At 41.7% G+C, this 14215-nt stretch overlaps 1 protein-coding gene across 4 annotated transcripts in view; it reads right to left on the bottom strand.

Annotated features, from left to right (window-relative positions):
- Window positions 1-10993, bottom strand: part of INO80D (INO80 complex subunit D) — a 46284-nt gene extending 35291 nt beyond the window's left edge. For 2 of the 4 annotated variants that reach the window (XM_075511460.1, XM_075511457.1), the window contains exons 1-4: window positions 10620-10993; window positions 9192-9261; window positions 1222-1317; window positions 870-1116 (exon numbers count right to left, since the gene is read on the bottom strand). In XM_075511460.1, coding sequence (XP_075367575.1) covers window positions 870-1087 — 218 coding nt within the window. In that variant the 5' untranslated portion in view covers window positions 1088-1116; window positions 1222-1317; window positions 9192-9261; window positions 10620-10993. Of the gene's footprint in view, window positions 1-869; window positions 1117-1221; window positions 1318-9191; window positions 9262-10429; window positions 10449-10619 lie in introns of those variants that run through there. The other 2 variants (XM_075511458.1, XM_075511459.1) reach the window with 2 other exon arrangements.
- Window positions 10994-14215: the final 3222 nt, after the last annotated feature.

Genomic DNA, 14215 nt, shown 5'->3' with positions numbered 1-14215 from the left:
GCAACAATGACTCTGAAAAATCAAAGTCATATATACCTGGCAGCCAAGATTAGACAAATTCTGCTATTTCAGCCCAAGCAACACCAATGAGACTGGTGTTCAGGAATTCTTAAAGAGCGAGGAAGAATGTCCTTGTGGTTACAGTATGGGCTGCAATTCAGGAAATCTGGTTTGAATTCCCAGCTCTCCAGCAACTTCAAGCACTATCTCCTGCAAGGCATTTAATACCTGGGCACCTTGGGCATCTTCATTTGGGCAGGGAGGGGGAGAGGAAGGGGAGAAGCAAAGAAGAAAGGGAGTGGACAGCACTTTCCCAGCTGGCTCATCTATTATCAAGTAAAATTTATTTTATTCCAGTAATACAACACTACAGATCAGTACCAAATCACAAACACTGAATTGTAGTTCTGGATTTGACCCTATGCATCACTGCTCCCTAAGCCCAGAAGGTATGCATTTTCAACTGTTTGTCCTGAAAAAGTAGATGGAAGTGTGCTTTTGGCACAGCTGGCCAAACAAGCAGGCCTTTTTAAAAGCATGTACTGTGAGTGACAAGGAAAATTAATTAGAACAGCAGGTATTGTGTAGCAGGTTTGATCCACAGTTTATAGTGAATTTGAGAAAAGCAATGAACCCTCCCAAAAACTTCCTTGGGAGTAAGTTACTGCCCACTTTCTGAGTACTTGACTCCCACAGAAAATAAAATAAAGTTTATTGGTCTTAAAACAAAACCTTCAAAGGAACATCCTGGAATTCAATCCACTCAGGCCAGTTCCTCCCTCATCCTGAAACCAGGCAGCATCTTAAAAGAAAACTCATGTCTATGTCCCAGCCACTTCCCACTTTGCAGATGGGTAACCACAACTCACCTACGGTCCTCAGACTTGGGGATGGGGTTGGTGCAGCGCTGGCTGTTATACTTGGCCACATATTCACATTGCTTGAAGGGGGCAGTCTTGTCCTCCAGAACGTGTCTGATACAGAAGGCGTAGCCGTTAAGTCGCCTCTGCTTGCACAGTTTGGGGCTATATGAGCACAAGGGCTTATTGTCAACCTCAGAGAAGTGTATGTGTTTGCCTTCATACATCACGTGACTCTATTCCTTGTGAACATCAGCTGAAAGAACCAAAATATTAAGACAAATCACATAAGGAAAAAAAAAGCATTCAGTTCTAGATTGTGTGTTTCATTTTGGCAGGAAAGAGGGATCCAAAACAATACCTGATTTTAAATCTTCTGTACCATATCAATGTTAAGAGAGAGCCCCAAGGACACCACTATCCTGGAATGATGATGAATCAAGATGAAGCAGATTGTCTAAGGAAAATATCAAAAAGGTCAAAGTCAGTCAGAATAAAATAGATATTATTACCGCTTAATAAGTAAGTGGCCAGATGTAGCCACTAAATCTGTGGTTCAGCTAGCATCCAATAAGCCAAATCCACTAGCACAGTAGTTTTCAATCAGTAGTTACAGGTCTTTGGAAACCGTGAAAGGAAATTATTGGGGGAAAAAAAATTCTACTGCCACAGCACTTAAACCTGTTACACACGACTCCACTCATCTACCAGAAAGTGATTAGGAGCTACAAGTTGAAAAAGGTTAAGCGTCAGATTACATCACTTGCTTTCAGAAATTAAGTTGAATGATTAACCCATTTGATTGCAGAGGTTTTACTTCAAGTATCTTTGCTTACAAAAACACTGGCGACGCTACCCTTGCTCTGCAAAATTTTAATTTCATCAGGCAGTCCAAGAAAGCTTTTTTTTTTAAAAAAAAGCTGTCTTTACCACACCTGACAAACAGTCTTCAGGTCTTGTAGGTGCCCACAGCTTCTGCAAGCACCAATATGCAGTCCTTCCTGAGGTCATTATGGTTCTTCAGAGCTTTTCCTACCTTATTGTACTTATTTTAGGTAAAGGCAGGCATTAATGTCAGAGGCAGTACTCCCATCAATGCCAGGAGGGCTGAAATGTCATTTCAGCAAGGGGCTGGGGGGTTTTCCCCCTAAAATAGACTCCTACAGTGCAACAAAATAACAAATCCAGGCAATCATAAGGTACTTTTTAATTTTCTAACCCTATGGAGTCTTTGGCAATTATCTTTAAAAACAAAACAAAACAAAAAAACAAAGACCCACCCCAAAGGAGCTTCAAATAAAATTAACAGTATACATATTCTGCAGCTACACTGCTACACCCAGCTTAGCCTGCAAAAGGCAGCTTTTATTCAGAAAGGCCATCCTGAAGCACTGGAATAAACTCTTTTGAACATGGTATATTCAGTACTCAGTTCAGTTTCATATGTGTTATATACCAAACAAAGGAATGTACAGAGAGGTGATATTCAGGAAATATGTAATAAATTAGAGGCATGTGACAAATGTACAGGTTAGCACCTCAATCAACTTACTTGTTCCCAAGGCCCGAAATGTCAAGAACATGATCGCAAAGAGAGAGACTACACAGACTTTGCAGGAAAGAAGCAGTTTCCTCTTGTGAAGGTACAAGCCTTCACTTCCCACTGTATAAAAGAACCTTGAGAAAATGACAAGTACTATGGCATTGGGAGAATCTAGAAAAGCAAATTTAAGTCACCAGGGCAAAACAAAACACCCTATCACACCTCTAACAGTAAACTGCATAAACCAGGCCTTTCATTCGCATATATCTAGCTGTAGAAGCAGAAGGACAGAAGACTATTAAAAATTTAAAAACACACTTAAAATTCTTTAAACAGTTGTATATGCACAGGTGCAGCATACACAGCATACAGAACAGAGACACGCACTACAAAATGTAACTAGCACAAGTGCAAGCGACCTGATTAATCATTTGACAATAATAAGGATCATTTCGTATTTCCTCTTTATACCCATAGTTCCCTTTCCATGCACACATACAAGCACACACACCCAGGGGCAGGGGCCTCGCACTTTGCTTAAACCAGATAGCCACAACACAAGCACGGACATCTAATCCAATTCCAATCACCTTTCCCAACTTCTCTCAATGCGTGGAAGCACATGAAAGTACAGAGCACATACTGTATATATTTGAACTTAATCATTGGAGTACGACCCTTCACAATGCATCAGTCCTAAGAACAAAAAAAGTTCATTTTTGGCTGTGCCCTTCAAAAACACAGAATAGGAAGAGGGAACCATGTCTTCTTTAGCGTGCTGAGAACCAAATAACCCTTTCAGACACCTTTGTTAAGGCAGATACTGACATGCACTTCAGTATTATCCAGCAACAACATGAAAGAAAAAAATAAATCCCATGGTGACATGCCCAATATGGGAGCTGTGACCCAGGTTTGGGTCCCATTTGAGAGACAGCCTCTTCCATTACCATGACAGAAAAAGTAATCAAATGAGTCTTAACTAATTGCACCTCATACACAGAACCAAGCTGGAGAGAAAGCCTTTTGCCCTGGATTTTGCTCCTCTCGACAGTTAACCAAAGATCATATTTGGCAGTATACTGGACAGGATGAAAAACTTGAAAGAACAAGTGTACCTTGCAGTTGGGTGACTCACATGCTGCTCTCTTATTTCTTTCTGTTTTATTTACCACCTTCTTTTAAGTTACTACTATCATGCTTTGCAGAGTTTTTGACAGATCAATGACCTTCTCCTCTTTTGCACAACCCAGCAACATTTCTTTTCTGAAGGTTATCAAGCAACAGACCAAAGAAAAAGAGTTCCTCAGAACGGTTCCAAAGTAAACAGCAAGAAACGCATACCTGGTATGCCTCCGTTAAGCTTCTGTAAAGAAACCGCTCTGCAGTTCCCAGCCACTATAATCCTGGATTTATTCTTGTGCCCCCAGTCTTATTTTTGGATTTAACTCATAATTAAGTCTTATTTTTGCATTTAACTTGACTGTGTCAAGGCAGGCATAGTATTTTACTTCTCACTTGTCTGAAAGATACAGGGCACAAGTACAATGCCATATGAAACATTTAAGCAAAAATATTGACAATAATCCTCAGGGAAACAAATGAGCTTGAACATGAATTTTTGGGTCTATATATACACTAAGAGAAGCTCACGCAAATATAACCATGTTAAAAATCCTGACAGGAATCAATTACTGCAACTACAGTGTAACGAACAAAAAGAAAGCTAATATATCCAGCAGCCAATGTTATATAAAAAAAAAAACCCTACAGCAACTCTCTCAAACTTGCAGTTATATCTTTATTGGTAGATTCCCACGCAGACTTCCCAAAAGACAGTGGCACTATGTGGATACACTGCCAGGATCAGAGACTGAAGTTGTACTTAATCTAAATAGAGATTTTTCTTTTTACTTCCATAGCATACCATATATATATATATATATATATATATATATAAAAATAACAAAGACTTTTAAATCTATTAATTCTGATTTAATCTGATGCAGTATTTTATTTTGAACAAAATATACAGGAGTTCTTAACAGAGCTTTTTGCTGCGACATAAAAAGTAGCACAAGCATGGAATAGGCACATGTCGCTTAACTGAAGAGAACTGAAACTACACTTAGCTAAATAGTGGGTGGGGGAGAAATTATTTTTGTCCCACAGGATTCAGTAAGAGATGACGGAAACATGGACTTCCCCTGGAAAAATCAAATGCTTAAGCAGCTGTACTTCACTGCAAAAACATCAGGGTACAAAACTTTCTGGAAGCTGTTTTGGGCTTTGCATTTATACTCTACATTGAAGCTCTAGAAATGTTCAACAGAAACATAATTCATGCCTGCATATGCTCAAACTGGCTTTAGCCACAACCCATAAATGAAAAACCAGAGGCTGCTTCTTGAGGAACCTAGATTTTCCTTAAACAACTGCTTATAAATAAAAGATTTTGAGCTAGTCAGAAGCAACGGGGCAAAGAACAGAAGAGAACCCAAAAATGTGTGCCACTGCCAAACGATGTAAGACATGACTGAGGTTTAAAAAATCATGGTAGGGGATAAGGTGAATATAGAACGGTCGTATACCATATCACACAATATTAGAACTAGGGGTACTTGATGAAGCTAGTAAGAGATTGACTCAAAACATACTAAAGAAGTACCGCTTCATTTTTACTGCTCATGGGTAGTGAACTGCTGGACTTGCTGTCACAGGAGGCAATGGAAGCAGACAGTATCATCAGGTTCAAAAAGACAATAGAAAAGTTCATGGACAATGGGAACATAAGTGAGGTACCGGCCAGCATGCCTAATTTAACAAATATGGATGTTGGAGGAGTAAGAGAAGAAAACACTAAAACGTGGCTGGGCTTTCATGCTCTTCCTAAATAGCATTACTTATTCCTACTGCCCAAGACAGGACACTAGGTTGATCTGACCCAGCAGGGTATTTCTTACATTCTTATGAGGTTACTGTCAACATTTGTAATTTGATAACACATTCATTTCTCCCCTTCTCCCATTTTTTTATTCCTGAGCAGTTGACTGGAAGAAAATCTCCTCCCTCTAGCAAAAGCCCTATCTGGAAGTGTGAAGAGCAAAAACTTAGCATCCCAGCAAGGCTTTATAGGAAGGACAGGCAGGACACGAAGCAAAGCCATGCTCTGCGACATCATCACTTAGAGCACAGCTACTTGTCCTGCTGTCCTGCTGAGTGCAGCCACTGGTGGTCCGTAAGACAACAGAAGGTGTTTTGCAAAGTCACTGTAAAAAGAGAAATGAAAGACTTAAATACACACAGGTACACATCTGCGCAACCGTCAGTACCTGCAGTCAGGCATAGGAAGAAGCCAGCTCCCAACTGCTTTTAGTACTGGCAAGCAGGCATAATCAGTTCCCTTGCAGCGCACATCAGCTCCAAGACAACAAAGCTGTAGCTCTGCGCTAGACATACCCTCTCCCAAAACAGTTAAACAGTCCTTCAGAGAGGCTGGGAAACAGTGTAGCAGCAAACTGGGGGGGGGGGGGGGGGGGAATCTTTGCTAGACCATACTGAGTATCAGCATTATATCATACAGAAATTTGGTACTTGACATCATCTGTAGTCTACAGAGAAGTTAATGGCCTAGTCACTATTAGAAAGCCCAAAGCATTATAGCCCCAAAACTCAATTGGTAATTTTGAGGAAACACCATGCTGAAAATATTAGAATATTTTCAATCATGTGGGTTGGATACATTCTTAAATGTATGCTCAGAACTTGACATTCAACATATGTAAGACCCTTTTAGGCAATGGAATCCCCAAATGCATTGTAAATTGCAAGGCTATTATATGTCGGTGGTTAAAAGATGTATAATTAAGAGGACTGAGCTCAGAGCTTCACACATTGCATCCAAACAAAAGCCACGATTAAAGAGGTCTTAACTGTCTTGTTTTGCATTTGCTAATACTAGTGCAGATTTCATGTTAAATTGCTTGGTGTGTTCATGACATCTCACAGACAAGGTACAATCATCTACATATGCTTCCAAAACCATCAGCTTGGGGCCAGAAGTGGAACATGGATCTCCAAGAACCTCAGCTTTTCCACAAACACAAATAGCATAAATAGTAGTTTCGTTGATTCGTCAACTTGACCAAGAAAGAACAATTCCCTGAGTTGCCACTGTCTGACCCTTTTGCTGAGACTAACAGTAAATACATAGATTTTAAGATGTTTGGGCAACATAGAATTTCATCCACTCAGAGATGAACAGAGACCATAAAAATCATTGCAAAGAGACACACATTTAAAGCTACCTTACAGTAAAACTTTTCAGTCAGTATAAGTAAAAACTATACTATTAGAGAGAAAGCAAAAACATTCCTTTTTTCTATTTCATACTAGGAGACTTTAGGCAACTAGTACCTCTCTGAAGTGCTCTGTTCTATCAAGAGAAGCTTCACCGCATCTAATTGTGGTCAACATCAACACCACAAAGTTGTAACTTCTGTCCCTTTTCTGTGATCTAACCATAACTCTGGCTTAGTTCTGGTCATTTAACAGCTCAGTTCTCTACTATGCTCAGCTACTAAACCAAGTCTGCTGTAATTCTGGAAACAAGGGTCTTTTTGTTAGTAAAAGCATCCAAACTGAGAGACAGAAAACACTGGGAAGCAACCAAAGTCAACTACAAGAATTCCTGTAGGGAACACTTTCATTAACTAGAGCACAATCCTTCCTCAGGAAGACCTCTGAAGAGCCCCGCACAAGTCAAGGTACTGCACACACATGCAACTACCCTGACAGATCAAGGCACTTAACATGTTAAGATCTTACTAGACATTTTTAGTTACCACCTGGAATCATACTTTGGACTACTTTTTTTTCATATGTTAAAATCTACCTAGGAAGATAGAAGCAGCAACATTGTCCTCATTCTGCCTTTTCAGAAAGCTTATTATTACTTCAACTCTGCAAAAAGGCAGTTTATATTGCATAAGGACATCCGATATATTAACAGAAAAGCAGCAGTATATTTTAGGCAATACTGGTAATACAGATTATGCTTCAGAACATAATGCAATAAATACACAATTAAATTTAAGTATTATTCCTAATAATAATAATGGCTAGAGAACTTACAGACTTGTAACAAGTTTCAATCAACAGCAGAAAACATAACTAAGAGGAGGAAAAGTAACTCTTTTTGTTCCAAAACTGAACAGGGTTCTTCTTTTTGTTTTCCTACACAAAATGAACTTAAGCAGAAATTTTAATTTCAGTTGATTCACTCATCTGATAAATAGTACCTTATAGAAAACATGATAAAGACAGCCCAAAGCCTAAAAAACAACAAACATTTAAGACTCTAGGAATTTTAGAAACTTCAAAGGGTTGCTAATGAGAAAAGATGTTAAGTAGGAAGATTCATAACTGTCGCTAAGAGCACATTCCTATAGATTTCAGTAAAATAAGTTCCTAAACACGGCTATTCCTGTTTGGCTGACCTAAGGTTCAAGACGGGCTCCATATCTTTGGAAGTCTTTTGAACAAGGATTTCTCTATTTGAGCAGAAGGTCTCAGGCCCCTGTCCTGCAATCACATCCTCACAGGCAGATTCTCGTGCTTGCACAGAAGCACACTTATTTCAATGTGGCTATGAACAGGCCCAGGTTTTGCCAGGGCGAGCGAGACTGCAGAAAGGCGGCCTTCAGATGCAGCAACAAATGGAACATTTAGGCCATTGCAACATTGCAGAAATGCACTATAAACATTATCTCAAAATATCAAAACCATGATCCTGAGAGAAAGCAGAGACTAAACATACCACAGCATACCTTGTATCTGTACTTGAACGAAAAAAAGGCTCTAAGTCCAAGTCTTTTATTTATTCAAATAACAGATAACCTGCACTTGCATGTGAGGTTAAAGAAAATACCTCAGTCTTAATTTTAGTCCCAATGCTGCAAAGACAAACAAGCTTATTTTCACACAATACAGGAATATCATTCTTGCTTCAGTGGGAATACTCAATAAATAAAATAAAGCAGTAGAGCTCCTCACAGAGCAGCCTTTTAGCAGTTATAAGCTATCAAAGTTTCAATATGGTATTACAATAAATTTGTACCTCCTGAGGATTTCCCATACTGTGAGAACACGGTACACGCAACTCTGTAGGACCAGGCCCTATGTACAAATTCATTCACTCATCATAAAAATACTGAAACATCAAAATAACTCCCACTAAGTAAATTTTGTGTTGCTTTCTGTAGATAATTTAGCTTTACAATTAATAAAGCTTGTCTGATGTACGTATGTACAAACAAATCACATAAAAGGCTGAAGATGGCTGCAAAAATGTCACCAGGTTGTAAGTGACAGCTTCATACAAAACACAAGCGCTGCGGTTCATCAGTCAGCAGCGGTACCTGATGGGTACAGCCTTAGTGTGAAACACTGCCAGTACAGGGGTGCCCATAGGAGAGGGCACTCCACTACAGGGGAATGATGCATTGCCCTAAATTTGCCAATTTAAGTCTACCAATCCTCAAAAATTGAGAGCAGCCTTAAAATAAACCTTCATCATATGTTGTTAAGTAACAAAGTTAGTTCTAACTACAGATATATTTTAATCAGATGGTATAACATAAAGGCTTTAAGGTAAACGTTACTGTCATTTCCAAAATTCATTTGAGGTTACCTGTACAAAATTATCAGCATTTTCAGCTAAAAGACATATTAAGGAACATTTGACCAAAACTAGACACCTCCCGCATTAGAAACCGGAGCTATTTCACCTGTGCGGGGTGAAGCGCGTTGGTGGGTTTTCCAGTGGACTCACTTCACGACTACCAAAAGTTCTTTTCCCTGAAAAAAAGGATCCTTTCATTTTCAGTCCTGGGGGCAGCGGCACCTCACAGGGACCCCCCACCCCAGCGGGGCCCTGGCCCACGGGGACAGCTAGGGTGCCCCAGTGGGGACATGAGAGGGGGCCAGGGCCCAAGTCCAAGCACGGCCCTTGCTGTGTAGGGGCCACTCAGGCGATCCCTTCCCCAGCTGCAGGGCCAGCAGGCTGCTGCCCCTGTCCCGCTGTCGCCAACCGGTCCTGGGACGGGGGGGTGGCTGAGAGACCCCAGCCTAGGCCCCGGCGGGGATGAGGTGGCTACCAGCCCGGCACGTGGCGGGGCACGAAGGCGAGGCCGAGGCAGCCCCTCACTCCTGTCCCTCGCTCCCAGCTTCGGGGGCCGGTCCGGGGCCCCCATGGGCCGGCAGCTTACGGGGGGGGGGAAGGGGAGGGGGGGCACTCTGACGGCCTCCTCACACCCCCAAAACCGCCCCCCCCCAAAAAAAAAAAAAAAAAAAAAAAAAAGTTGTGAGGCAAATGAGCCCGCCGCCGGACCGGTCGAGGGGGGACACCGGGTGGGGGGGGGGAAGGGGGGAACAGGACTGGCGGGGGGGGCCGCGTCCCGGGGCGCCCCCGTCCCGCCGGCCCCGTCCCCACGGCCGCGGGGCGGGCGGCGGCGGCGAGGGGGGGAAGGACCCTAAAAATGCCGCGAAACTTTCCAGGCCGCGGCCGGCGCGGCCCCGCGGGACCGGGACCGGCACCGGCACCGCCTCCGCCGCGGCGGCCCCGGACCGGGCTGGGGAAGGGGGGACGCCCCCCCCCCGCTCCGGCCACCGCCGCTCATTAAAGTGATTTCGGCAAATTAATGCCGCCCCCAGCCCCCCCGTCCCGCGGCCCCCCTCGCCCCGCCGCCCCGCGCGGGAGGGGGGGGAGGGGAGCGGCCCCGGCCGAGGCGCCCCCGCCGCCTCCCCCCAGCCGCCAAGCTGCGGCGGCGGCAGGGCTCGGCCCGCTTTGGGCCCGGGGCCCGGCGCGGGGGGCCCGGCGGGGCGGGGAGCGGAGCTGCCGGGCCGCGCCGCGCTGAGGCCTAGCGCCCCCCCGCCCCTGTTCTCCCCCGCCGCCCTTCACCTCCCGGGCAAAGGCGCCGTCGCGCCGCGGCCCGACCCTCCCGCTGGGCCCCGGCGACCGTCTCACCCCCCTTCGGCGCTCGTCTCGGCGCCCGAAAGCCTCAAAAACCCCGCCGGCTCCCCTCACCCCCCGCTGCGGCCTACACCGCCCCGGCCGATCCCCGGCCTCGCGTAGCCCGCCTCTCCGCCCGCCCTGCACCCTTCGCACCGCCTGCCGCGCTACGCGAGCCCGGGGATGCAGGCCGGGCCTGGCTTACCTTTCCAGCTGCTTTTTTTTTCTCCTCTCTCTCCTCTCCCCCCTTTCCCTCTGTTGGGCTGACAGATCAGAGTTTCCTCCCCAGCAGAGGGACTGGGAATGGGCTCGGGCGCTGTGCTGAGGAGCTGCTGCCCCCCTGGCTCTGAGAAGATCCTGCTTTTTGTGGGGAGGAAGCTTTGGGGGCTCTTTATTATTTTAAAACTACAAAGTGCTCAGAGGGTAGGTGATTATTAAGGGGAATCCCTGAATATATTCTCCAGCAAAGAAGGCAGGGCTGCTGGGGCTGCTCAAGAAGAGAGCCAGCAGCCTCCTACAGCACCACTACAGGCACTGAGAGGACATAACATCAGAGAGCGGCTCCTCTGCCCTCCAAAACAACAACTTTCCTACCATCTTGGAGGTAGTAGAGAGGGAGAGAGGGAGGGGGAAAAGAAGTACACAAGGTTTTTATAAAGTGTCAATTTGGGGGAGGGAGCCAAATGGCCAAAACCAAATTTTTTTATAATTTATGTGACTTTTAATTTTGAATAAAAATAAAATACAAAGGCATGTGGCTGAAGAAATAATTTTCTTTATAACCTGTTAAGATCAGCTTTCTGGAAAAAAAAATTAAAAGGAGGTACGGTAAAAAATACATTTTTAGTAACTTTGTTTTTCTTTAAAAATTAAAAATCCGTATTTTTTTCCTGTAATTTATAAAGTTGATAACTTTTCTGTCGTTGTGTGATAGTTCTAAAAATTAATGTGTAATTGTGAAAGTTAGTTTAACTTTTTTGGGGGACTCGTACTCTCGGTAGAACAGCTGAGATTGAGGTGGGATAGTTTGGCGTAACTGTACCATTACATCTTTCTCTCTCTCAAGACATTGTAAATAAAACTGAATGTACAGGTAGGAAAAAACAGCTTTTTTAAATTTTTTTTTTCCTATAGTAGGCCATGTAGAGAAGCTATGGGGGATTTAATGCAAGTGAGTGGAACCTGTGATATATATCTGAGAAATTCTGCTAATCTGTCATAAATTTAGCATTGTCTGCCCTTCAGGATGGGATGTGGAAAAATAAAGCTCATAGCAAGAAATTTGGAGGCAATAGTTGAGTTTTGTTTCTAATGTTTTCAAAGCACTTTGCAGCCTTCTACAATCTGTTTTGGTTCTTTTTAAGTTACTGTTTTGATTTGGGGGCTTTCTTCCTGGTATTTATGAATACTATTATTCCTGACTTCGTCTTTACAGAGTTGAGAAATGCTATTAATTTATACTACAATATGTTGTAATATAAAATAGTCGTTGTGTTTTTCTTTGTTGCAGATGTTTTTATTAGATGGTAAAAAATATATGAAATGCTGTCAAAACAATGTGAGATGCTACCATGTATCTATAGGTGAAGACACTGATCGCTGTATTCAGCAGACCTACGATAATGTTTCTTGAAATAGGATCATGCACAGCCCTGTTCAGAGATGAACTGCAAAGATGCCTTTTTATTTGTCCCGAAGGAAGAAGAAATAACTAGGAAGCTAAGGAGCTATACATAAAAAAAATTATTTAAGATTTTTCCATAGTAAAAATTATTCAGGTAGTATAGGCTAATTGAACTGCAGTCAGACTAAGGTCAGATGAATGAAGGTATTGAATTACTTAGTATGTTATCAACCTTTCCCCTTCCTCTGTCAAATCTAAAATATGTTGTTTTAGCTCAGTTACTGTAATCTTTAAAAAAAAAAAAAAGTTATTCCTGAATTTAGATACATTCCGTTTTCAAAACATACCTTGTGAGTTGCCTAGCTAGTATAGTGAGTGTAGCTGGTGTGTTTATAGTGGGTTTTCATTTAGATAAATTGGTTTGAATTAAAGTATAATTATAAAGTCGGCTGGTCTTTCTGTCAAACTGTATATTTTTTGTTCAGCGGGAATTTTTTTAAATTATGGTTAGTCTACCTAGCACATTTTAATAATCCAGAGTGTCGCATTCTATGGAGTTATTGCATAGGAGGTGTTTTTCTGTATCAGATTATTAATCCATTAAATGCATTATGCTGCTCTGACATTGGAAAAACAAAAAATAATCAAATATCTTGCTCTTGTATTGTCTTTTAAAAGATTTTGTATTTTGTATAGAAGTAATGCGATAATTAGGGTACTTCATAATCTTACCTATCACAGTCGTTATTGTGTGCTTTGGAGCATGAACTATAATGATTCTTTTTGTAAGATATTTAAACAAAAAATACTTTTATATTCTATATCTAAAATCCATTACAGGAATGACAGGGATTACAAATGTTGGTCATATATGGGACGATTAAAAAAGGAACCCTTTTGAAATATTATGAATAAATTATCTCAATGGATTCAGAAATTCAACAAATGCAGTGTAAACTAATATTTCCCTTTCTTTTATTCTAAATAAATAAAGGACCAAATTCTCAGCCCCTGCTTTGCAAGTGCTTGCAGGCCTGATTAATAATTCAGAAGCGTTTGAAGACTCACTCAGTACTTAACTTGCGTAAAACTCTTACCAAGTTGGTAGTGTTTTGCTAGACTACTGAATTCAAGTTTCTGCACGAAGTGATTTCTTGTATCTAGCATTATGTCAAACAAAAGAATTGCTACTTTTAACTGTAATTCAGTAGTTCAGTATAATTCGTTAGTTCTCTTTATTGCACTATTAAGAAATTTTTAGTGTTTTAGGAAGAGAGGCATACCATGAACAACTGGTGTATACTGAGTCTTTTCTGTGGTACTCCTGAGAATATCTGTACAGCACGCTGAAGGAGAAGTATCTTAGTTTTTTTTTTTTTAATGGGATGCAGATGATACAACATGTTAGAGAAATGGCTGTGAAAGCACTTGAGAACCTGAACACAGAAGCAATATTAAACCCTTTCTGTGGCTTATGTGCTTGACTTCGCAGGTACTGACTTTAATCGGATTACTTGCATGCCTGAATTTAAACATGCATCATAGTAGCATTACACATTTTGGTGACATCCTGAGATCTATTTGATGTGTGTTAATTGCAAAGTCAGAAGCTTAATGCTAAGGGAAAGGAGAAATATTTTGAATCTAGTTTGGAATAAGAGAACTGAAATGGGGTATTTCTTAGTGTCTTGTACAAAAAAAATGGAATCTTTTTAAGGAGGACAAAATAAAGAGGAAAAATTCACTAGATCTTAGTTACATGGACTATTGTGTAGTCATTTCTCAACACAGAAATTCAAATCTGTACGTTAGGGATGGAGGAATTTATTTAACAAAACTTTGTTTACTTACCTGAGAGGATTAAAAGGATTTGCTTTTCAGTAATTTACTAAAAATTGCAAATATTATTTTAATTGTTTTGTTGACCACAAAATGTCACACAGTAACACCCTAAAGGAGCAAAGTCTGCTAGCTTTAGTACTGCAGAATTAAAAGAAAGTTTTAAAAAAGATTTGTTTATCTTTATGGACAAGACTTTTCTCTTAAGTTAGGAGATGCATCATTTTGATAAGAGTAGAGCAGTGCTCTGAAATTATGTTGGAGAACAAATTGGACTCTGAGACTCCTGTACAAGGACGGTGTGTAAACCCAAAGCGACAATTATCCCCTGTACAACA

This window comes from Mycteria americana, chromosome 9 (assembly GCF_035582795.1).
Source record: "Mycteria americana isolate JAX WOST 10 ecotype Jacksonville Zoo and Gardens chromosome 9, USCA_MyAme_1.0, whole genome shotgun sequence".
Classification (NCBI taxonomy): Eukaryota; Metazoa; Chordata; class Aves; order Ciconiiformes; family Ciconiidae; genus Mycteria; species Mycteria americana.
The sequence above is the reverse complement of the archived record's forward strand: the minus strand, read 5'-3'. Positions and strand labels throughout refer to the sequence as shown.